Source organism: Antedon mediterranea, chromosome 2 (assembly GCF_964355755.1).
Source record: "Antedon mediterranea chromosome 2, ecAntMedi1.1, whole genome shotgun sequence".
Lineage (NCBI taxonomy): Eukaryota > Metazoa > Echinodermata > Crinoidea > Comatulida > Antedonidae > Antedon > Antedon mediterranea.
The window spans coordinates 18832490-18843259 of NC_092671.1; the positions used below are offsets into that span (position 1 = coordinate 18832490).

A 10770-nucleotide genomic window follows, 5' to 3' on the forward strand; every position below is an offset into this window, starting at 1 on the left:
AAGGTGGAGGCGATTGTTAACGGAAGGTCATTGACATTGCCTACTTGACGATGTTGATGGAGCGGCAGAAATGGTTTAAAGGTTGTGGAAATGTGGATGTAGGAGACATTGTTATAATTGCGGAGAATTACCCAAGAGGATAGTGGCCAATGGCTAGAGAGTGTTGGAAGTTTATACAGGATGCAAAATGACTGGTGAGATCCGGTTAAGCTGAGAACCGCAAGCGCTGAAATGGTACGGCCTATCACGAAGTTTATTGTGATTCTGGAAGCAGTAGAGTCAGTAGATCAGATGCTATATAATAGATTGTTCAATTGTTATCGCATTATGTTATTGTTATTATTGTTAACTATTTTGCAAATGCTTTAATTTAGTATAGCATTAGAAGAAGAACTAGTTTGACGTATATTTAAGAGGGCGCATTATATAATATAAGAAAATGACGTCAGATTAGGGTCATATGCTAGGAGGCATTTGAGAGAACAGGATGTATGATCACAACTAGTAGTGATTTCAATTACAGTATATGATATTGACAATGTATTGTTTGATTTTTTTTAGATTTATCTGAATGTTGATGTACTGGCGATAGTGTCGATAGTGACTTTGCTTATTTCGGTAAGCGTAATTCTGCTACTTTTTTTGATTAATAACTCGTACGAATAAGATTTAATGGTTTTGAAGTTCAATTGACACGCCGTTAATTTTGGCTATACGTACCTGTTTTAATCTTAATTTCTCATTTGCTATTAATAATTCATAGTTATTGTTACTATACTGCCTTAAGCACCTGCATACGATTGTTATAAAAATCTTCAAACAACTGAGATAGTTATAATCATAACTTTATAGCTATATATTAATTTGTTATTGACTAGCGTGTAGCTGTTGTTTATTATGTTATAGGAATGTTATCCGTTTCTAAGACGACAGGGGTTCGGTATTTTTATTAGTTTAGGGATCGTCTTTTATATTCCTTTGTTTTAACTTAATACAAAACTTTCAGTTATAGGATGTTCTAATGTTTTTTTTTTGTTAGTAATCTGATTCACATTTAAGCAACAGGAGCACGTTGATATCACTCGCATTAATTTTAGGACAGTTACAATTATTAATTGTGTATTTAAGATAATTATTATTTTGGCATTCTCAACACAAGTTTCAATTAATTTTACTTATTATTTACTGTATTTCTTATAAACATATTAAACACATTGATATAGAATTTGTACAATTTCACAAAAAAAATGTACAAAAAAAGTATTAACTTTGATTTTAATTGTAAGAGATAAATAGGCCTATTAATTTTTTTTTTTGTGGTCAGTCTAGGTTTACTTAATCCACTTTGTGTAGTATTTTACAATAGATATACATCTTAATTATTGTATTATTATAATTCCAACCAATTGGTATACTTGTGTTAGATATTCTAATCTTTATTATTAAATTGTTGTTGCCAAATCCTTTTCCTAGTGACGGTGTTGTACGTTTCAGAAACAAACAAAACACGCACAAGTACAGTTTAATTGGTAGGCTTAGCTATTTTTATCTTAACTTTCTTTTCAAAATACTTTTATATTTAAAAATATTACATTGTAAATATTTGTTGACAGTGTCATTTGTTGACAAATCAGTGTAAACAAGATTATAAATTGATACACAGAATAATCAGTTGTTTCTAAGTACATTCTTACATTGTGACGGTCACTGTGTTTATAGTCTATAATTTAAATTATAAAAGTATACCCTGACCTTTTCCGAATTCCATATCACTATAGCAAAGCAACACTTAACACGTACACACGTTGAAATTTAAAGGTATCTTACGAACAGTGCAATCACTAATGTACGAAGTGCATACGAGGAGAAGTAACATTGTTCCAAAGCCAACATACTACAGTAGTACCGTTCACTAAATTGTAAGTACAATGCATTATTGTCTCATTGTGATATTTATATTTATTCTGCCAGAATGTTTATTATTTATTCGTTTCCCCTCTGAATTTGTCATGTTAATTATCCAGATGCGTTGCATCTATCTTAGGGTCTATAACATTTTCATTTATTATCCGTAAGTTTTCACGATGCACAATCAATAATGTGCTGTGACATAATTTCGTGAACTGAAGGCTTTTAATTCAGGACCTATCTTCCAAATCAGCCTTTATACACAATTTAATATCACAAAATAATATCATGTAATGTTTTAAATAGCACGTTTCATAAATGCCCATGGACCAAGTACATTTTTGCGTAGCAACTTAACAATTTATAGTACTATGCTATACAGGGATTTTCTATAAAGGAGATTGATAAATAAGATATCGTAATTTGTAAATTTTATCTATAGAATGTTTAGAACTTGTAATCGAGTCCATACTATGGAAGCACCGGTAAGTTGTATTTTTTGTAGAATTATGAGTAACGGCAAGACGTATGTTAACTCACCCATAACAATATAAATGTTTAAGTCTGATCTGACCAAGTTGAATAGTTTTTTTGGGTATATGTGTGCCCCAGAACGGTCCTAAATAAAGGCTGTCCATACCAGAAAGACATTTCCTGGTAAGAGCCATGATCAATTCATACATCACGTAACTTGGTGATTTATGAAAATGTCGGTATCGTGGCCAACTATAATATTATGTATTACGAAAGTGTTTGATGGCCTTACTATAAGCTCCGTTCGTGATTACCTTACATAAATAATCAATATGCATGCAATGTGCAATTTCACAGACCACAAGTTGCACCAAGTGTACCTGATGCACCAAATGATTGTACTGTACTAATGATCTAGCCACTCAGCGGCGAAAACGTTTTGCGTACAATATAGAAATAACACTCTAGTGCAAACATTGCACAGTGAACATATTATAGCTTTACTGCGCGATTTGATATTTTTTCGCACCATAAGTTGAAACTTAGAGCACCAAACAAACTATTACAATACCACATTTACTACTTTTTATATACGCAACAAAAAATAGTATTTATTATTTATTTATCTTAAAAATTCATTTATTATGCGGCTGTTATCTGTAAATTATTTTTATATGTTTAAAAAGAATATCTTAACAAATACAATTTGTTGTTATTTCTTCCCAATATTTTTAAATATCACGTTGTGATATTTCAGGAAAGGATGAGGAAAATTAATCAATTTGAGATAGCTTTCAAGTTTTCGTAAATCAAAAATATCGTTTTCAATCTTTTTTAAAATCAAGTAGCCGATACTAAATCAAAATATGTGTTATAATCTCTAATTACTTTTAGCTTGCCAATACATTTTTTATTGTGCTTTCATTTCTTGTGACAACATCTTTATATTAATGTATTTTATATACGGAATGTTTGTCTTGCATTTTAAAGATCGTGTTAAATCAGCCAAGTGGAAATAGCCAGTCGGTTTTCCACTATGATCCAAAGTCCTTACAAGTGATCTACTCCATTCCAGCCGTTCACAAAAATAGCAAAAAGTTGACACAAGAATTGAATAGAACCGTTTCCGAACTATTGCAAAATGTTGAGATCCTTCGAAGTGAACTCCATGGAAACATAAGTTATGAACAATTTATGGCAGGTAAGTAAGAATCATTATTATTCGGAGTCCCAACAATAATCGACTAAACGAGTACTGGTCGCCTTTAAAGCTTGATTCTTACACATAGTAGGCCTACAAAGCAATACGAGTATTTCACCAATCACAGATGACAGTTCCAATGTTCTCTTGTGATTATTTAACTTAACGTCTTTTATACTTAACCTAGTTTAAACACTGCCCACGTTAAAAAAACTTTTTCAAATTCTTCTGGAGAAGTTCTTTAAAATTACAGTCTACAGTTTGCTGAAGTTTGTCTGGTATACACTTTGAAACTTTGAACTGTCTTGCCAAACTCGGAGTTTTCTAAAGTTTGCCAACTAAAGTTTGTGTAGGCTTAGACTCGGCTCTCTAATACTGAAGGCTGTCATATGACTGTAATTTGAATAAAGAGAGTAGATAAAAATACTGAAGATGAGAACAAATCGGATTATGAACCAAAATAGTAGTACAACCCGCATCCAGGCAAAGTGGAAAGGCAACTTAATCTTCATGAACATGCACATTTGAAAAGTATGTCAGAAAATTGAAATCAAAGTGAGATATGAATACATACAAGACAAAAAAAATAAAGTTTGGTAGTATAGGATAAGCAAATAGAGTCGGCGTTTTAAATTGATCATGCGTACTCTTGCATCGTAATCTTTGACATATGCAATTATAAAAACCAGAGTACTAGAGCTTCCAACGAACGTCGGGCTTAACAATTTTCACGGTATTGCAATTCCTGTTTGGTCTGTTTGTTTGCTAAAGTTGTAGTCCCCTGAGGGGGACACCATCAGGTCCACAAAATGTGTTCTCTTAAAGCCAATTTACACATACGAGCGGTAACAGTAAACAGAAAACAAAAATGGAAACACAAATCGCGGAGCAGACGGGCGGTTGATTGGAGACTCGCTCAGGATAGATAAAGATTCTATGTGGGAAAAGCACGCGATTTTCCGTTTACCGTTTCCGATTTTATAATTTCTTGTCATTATTTATATATTTAATTACGTTACAGATTTCAGTATTTTGTTTATAAATTGTTTTTCATTTTGTAATAAAACATTGGTTATGAGAAATACCAATTAAATGTATTTTTTATAGACATGCTTTGCCCTAGTGAGATTGTGTTGGCCAACCAACAGTTCATTCCATATGCGTACATATACTTTCAATATTTGCATCCAGTTTTACCAGCTAAGAAACCTTTATCACAGGGAAGGATGTTTCTTACCAACAGTAGGTTGATTATGCTGTCAAACGAAAGCGCAAAACGTATGTGTTACACTATCGTAGGCCTATTATGTAATTATGTAGTGGTCCTCCATTTGACGGACAAAATTCTTTTAAGAATCTTCAGGAAGATTGTTTCGATGTTGGTTTTTTGTGTGAGGGTGGGGTAGGATGTTGTAAGGTGGGGATTTTTAATGTTTTGAACAAGATTTCACGGAAGTGTTGGTTGGTTTAGATTTATAGTTTATACAATAGAAGCATTTAAGAATGGTTGACTACTGTAACGACAGACATATATAGATAAAAGTGACATTTTGTAACTACTACTTTTACAATGGGTAAAGATAAGATGCTTTTAAAATCAAGCACTTTGATTTCATTTTCATTTTGTTATTTTTATAATTTAAATTATTTTAGAAACGGAAGTTGCTGCAGTTCCTCCAGATAGCACCAAGAAACCGAACAAATACTCTGTAAAATGTGAAGCTGGCGATGCTTTCCATTATCAGTTTCTACCACTAGAGAGCATTCGAGCTGTCGAGCTCGATGGCATGGTTGGGGCTTCCATGTCGTCATTTATCGATAGTAAGGCAGCATGTTGCCTACTCAGGATGTGCAGTTGCTGTGGGGTAGGCCTATTTACAATTTCAAATATTCGGTCTTGCGTTATTACAGTACTAAAGCTAAAATTATAATAAATTAATGTTGTTGTTAAGTAAAATCGGCGTTTAAATCGGTTCTCATTTGGAAATACTGTAAGCACACCAATCACCAATCACGACGTGATGGTGATTGGTTAACTCACTTGCGTTGCACCCACGTCGTTACGTTGCTCAAATTTATTGTGTGTTAACTATTTATTTGTCCATGGACACCCTGAGAATAAATGAGGTTTACAGTATTACATATTCGTTTATATTGGTGTAATATGAAGCCTGCAATTAAATACATCATTTATCTTTAGTGTGGGATATGTCTGAGAAGTTGGTACGAAGTCGGTCGCTCATCCAACCCGTCAGTAAACCAGCGCATTTTGAATCTTAGTGTTGATATGCCGCCTTGGGGAAATCATTGCATTGTCAGCATCTACATGCAAGGATCAACCGATATGCTTGTCGTCAAAGACTTTCTTCGTGACTTACAAGCATATGGGCCATCAATGAAACTGTCAATGTACGAGAAAGCATTCTAAGTGACCATCTTTACTCTATAAAAATTCAAGTTTTTGAATAGTTGACGTGTTTTTTTTTTGGTTTGTTTCTCTTTCATGAGTGTAGCCCATTCATTCTTTCATTATTCTATGACAAAAATATTTAAAAAAATAAAAATTAATAAAATGTATATAAATAATAATTATTACACCACGTGTATTTAGTTCTCAGTCATAGGCCTACTGTTTGGCTATCTTTATTCAACAAAAATCTTCATCGTAAACCATGCCATAGATTTTAGCAGATAAGAGTGTCCCTGGTTATTAGCCAGTTTACATTTCACAATCCTGTCTAGACACATGGTATTTGTTTGGGTAGTAACAAAGTGCGAGGCAGCGAGGCACGCGAGGCAGGGAAGGCATGCGAGGCAAGTCAGAAATTTTTGCGAGGCATCGTTTTACCATCATCAAAAAATGCGAGGCATCATTTTATCATTTCTCAAAATTGCAAGGCAGGAAATCACCGAAATTGAAGTAGCCTAGGCCTAGGCCCGCTAGGCTAGTTTCCTTTTGCACCTGCCTTGTATTTTAACCAACTTTATCCTGAATACCACAGCTTAGAATTAGTAGGCCTACTTTAATGAAGAAAAATCACATAAAAGTAACAATAAATCCATTAAATTGGTGATTTTACAGACGTTGTTTTTCTCGCATTTCGCACACTCAATGTTCAATATTTTGCTTTCTATGGAACGCCAAAAGAGCAAAATTAATTAGAGGGCTAAAAACTCTGTGGAATCCATTTATATTTAACGCATTATTTGGTGAAAATCAAGTACAATTTCAATAGATTTTGTCACTGTCAGTAAGGAAAAATGTTACTGTTGATAATGTACACGGTTTCGTTAACCTTTTAAAGAATAAAATAGAAAAATTCATCATAATATCCTTAGTAGGATGCCCTAGGTCTAGACTAGGTAGTTAGTGATGTTGATTTAGGATCGATTATTATTCTTTGAAAACAGAACAGTATCAGCAGTAACATATTACAGCATTTTTATTGACAAATTAACAAATATATTGAAATAAAACGTGTTTTTCACCAATAAATGCATGAGAAATTGACGCATTCCACTGAGTTTTAGTCCTCTATTATCGTTGCTCTTTTGGCGCTCCATAGAAACAAAAATATTGAACATTGAATAAGTGAAATTCGCGAACAGTGTGCGAGAAACACGCCTGTAAAATCATTAATTTAAGGATTTATTTGTTACTTTTTATGTGATTCTTTCATTAAAGTACTCATGAGGTATACTTCTAAGGTGTGGTATTCACACGATAAAGTTAGTTATCAAATTTGGAGTAAAAATACAAGCGAAGGAAACTAGCGCCAGGTTTATTAGTACGTAGGCCTACATGGACAACAATAAATAAAAATCGTTCGTAATATACCTAGCTTACTAAAACAGGAATAGTGTATCATTATTAAATATTACACCAATTACTATTATATCAAAATTGATTAAATTATTTTCTACATAGGCCTCTTATCTAGGTTAGGGCTAAGCATATTAGCTAAAGTTTAATTTTAGGCCTAGTATTACAATTGTCGGACGTAAGTCTTTTTTCACACGCGCTCCAGAATTCTGTCGCAATTTTTTTCTTTGCGGCATGTTATTGGATCGCCATATCAGTTACCTTTTATTCACCGCCAGTTATTGAACTTGTCCTGGCAATCGCTGTTCACCTTATTTGCGAGAGAGGTACACGTGTTGTTCCTAGAGAATGGAATGTCAAAAATGTCTTTGGCATGCCGCTCAGAGAGAAGTCTGTGCGTTGCTGCTGAAACCACGTGCTATAGGAGGGGAATGCACCACAATCCTCTGAGCTGAGGGCTGAATCATTCCTCTACCTGCTAAATAGTAAAGAGGGATTTTCCATCTCTCGGATCTAGGCGCAGGGGTGTGAAAATTTGACACGATATGACTTGAATAAAAAAACAATCGTTACATAAAAATAAACAACATGATGAGTGTATACACGAATCTATTTAGATACGCTTGTATCGATTGATTATTAGGCCTATAATATAGCATAATAGCACGTTAAGATATGCCTCGCACCTTTTTGAAATTGTAAACTATATGCCGCGCATGCCTCGCACTTTTGGAAATGATAAAATGATGCCTCGCACAAATATTTGGCATGCCTCGCTTGCCTCGCTGCCTCGCACTTTGTCAACACTCTATTTGTTTGGCCAGTCTATACCCAGCTCAAAGACAATGCTATTGTTTTTAGCTTGTCAAACTTGCCCTTTCACACCTGTCAGAAACAATGCTCTTTTATATTGCTAGTTTCCATCCACCTTTGTTCATGAGAAACAATGTCTTCTATAGCTAGTTTCAATTCTCCCCACTCTGAACTTGCTATTGTTTTTAGCTTTCACACCAGTCCCACCCTAATTCGCTTATATTCCCAGTTTCCTTGACTTTCTGCATTTTGACTCATATTTCTCCTCCGAAACGTCGAGAAACTCAACAGTTCTTTTCAAAACTAAAATATACGTGGTGCATATTAACACTTTTGATTTCGTCATGCAAACCTTCAAACAATATATGTATATATTATTATAAATCCAAAGGCAAATTACTGAAAAAATGACAATGCTGTGGGTATCAGTGGCTGGATCTCAATGGAGATACAAAATAAAAGCGAAAAGCTAAATCAAAACGAGAAGTAAAACAGCCAGAAAAGTTAGCAAGAGTGCAAGATTATTATATATATATATATTAAAACATAACATAATGAGGCCTAGTACTGTAGTCATATTGGCACATATCCTCTTATAAAATTTGACCAACTTATTGAAGATTGTTTTTTATGGTCTATATTTCTTTCTCTTTCCCCTGTCAGTTTTATAGACAAAATACGGTATGTGTTTAAAAGTAATAACAAAAAGTTACTACAATATTGATTCAAGTTTTCTCAATATAGAAGAAAGAAAAATAAAGAAATAGAAAAAGACGAGCTTACATTCTTTTACATTAGCCCATTTATTTTGAGCTCTATTTACCGTACATTACATAAACATTATTTTGATTTCTATTAAATTTCTGAGTTCTACTAGGAAAAAGTTTCAAATCGTTGTTGTTGATCTTTTTGTATACTTTTCTGTAGATTTAGCTTGTAAATACAAAAGGCGAACAATGAAATTAATTCATTTACCTTTTTACTTTTTGTTCCAGTTACTATAATATCTATCCAATTACTAACTGTTTCATTAAGTGTATATCAGTGTGTGTTTGTCCGTTACTGGTTCAGTTCGGCAGTAGTCGCATTCATAACTCTGTAGAAAATAACTTCCATGTCTTCATACGTTTTTTATATGCAAGTTTCAGCTTAAAATTACATGTTTTATACTATAAACTTTTTATACCATATTTCTTTCAAATCAAGATTTTACATTTCTAAAATCTATTTCCCATTTCGATTAACAAGATGGGGCAGTAGAAATATTATTAATAAGGTGTCTATAGTAAAATTAATTGTTGTGCTTTTTACAATAAAGTTGCTGTCTCTTAAAATCTATTTTGTCTCTGTCGATTTCATTATTGTAATTATTTTCTTCAACTCGTAATGAATTGCATTTATTAGCATAAAAAACTTAATCAGGCCATTTTGTTGTTTTGAAAGTTGTGGATCACAACATTAACTATGATTTACTATATGTTTTACTATTTTTTACCCTGCTTGTAAACAAACGTTTAAGTTATATTGTTTTTAGTCGCGTGGAAGCGACTCTATAGTTCACTATGTCGGTCGGTCGGTTGGTCTGTCGGTCTGTCGGTCCGGTATCACTATGCGTTTTATCGCTTTCTGACCTTATCTTGATATCAGTTTAATCTAGCTAAGTCAATTTTTCACAGTATATTCCTTATGGCCAGGAATCGATGTGGTTATGTTTTCACGGTGCGCAATAAAAAATTACGCGGTCTACGCACGATTTAACGAAATCACGTTTGTAATCATATCTTCACAACCATGAATCACAATTAAATAAAATTTGGTACTCATAAATTTCAGGGCATAAATCATCATATGGCAATACAATTACGTGCGTAGCGCATGTAACGCATGCGTACGCGCGCTTAAAATTTTCAAAATTTATTTGCGACGAAATAAGAGTACGTTTCGGGCAATTAAGCGTTTACAAAATTGCCATGAGTGCGCAGATTTCTGCGCGCGCACTGCGCGTTAAATGTTTTTGCGTACTCTTTTTTCCCGATTTCTGTTTTCTTGACTTACTTTTCAACTCGAAATTACGTTATACGAGCACGTCAAAAGTGACAGGTTACGCACGTGTAAATTAAAAAAATGTAACTGTTTTTAAACATTTCAACATTTTTAAACATGTTCGGTAATTTCGGTCAGTTGGTAGGTTGGTCGGTCGGTCGGTAAACACTAAGCACGCGACTGCAGCCATCTATATGGCCTTGTTTTCATTACATTGTAATAATTTGCTGTATTTCTACCTCTTATTACATTTTGTGGGAATGTATAAAAGTACACAATTACTTTTAACATTTTATACATTTTAAATTGGAGTATACACTTCAGTTCTCTTCGTGAGCTTCAAAATTAACCTCAGTTATATTGACTGTGTATTCAAATAGATACATATAATGTTTTGATACACATTTCCATTTTACCCGTGTCATGCTCATGTTTAAAAGTATACAACAAACGAATGTTTATGAGTGGCAATAGTACAAATAATTTCATAAAGTGAAAAAGAACATTT

General features: G+C 33.5%; 1 protein-coding gene across 2 annotated transcripts; it reads left to right on the forward strand.

Annotated features, from left to right (window-relative positions):
- Positions 1–477: 477 nt before the first annotated feature.
- LOC140040660 (uncharacterized) lies at positions 478–9496 on the forward strand. 2 transcript variants are annotated; one of them, XM_072086759.1, is made up of 8 exons: positions 478–618; positions 1474–1529; positions 1819–1919; positions 2351–2393; positions 3373–3583; positions 4691–4861; positions 5237–5448; positions 5784–9496. In XM_072086759.1, the coding sequence occupies exons 4-8, from the start codon at positions 2352–2354 to the stop codon at positions 6009–6011; spliced, it is 864 nt and encodes a 287-aa protein (XP_071942860.1). In that variant the 5' UTR covers positions 478–618; positions 1474–1529; positions 1819–1919; position 2351; the 3' UTR covers positions 6012–9496. The 2 variants fall into 2 exon arrangements, with proteins under 2 accessions (XP_071942860.1, XP_071942861.1); XM_072086760.1 differs by lacking the exon at positions 478–618 and having other exon boundaries at positions 1515–1529; positions 1779–1919.
- The last annotated feature ends 1274 nt before the right edge of the window (positions 9497–10770 follow it).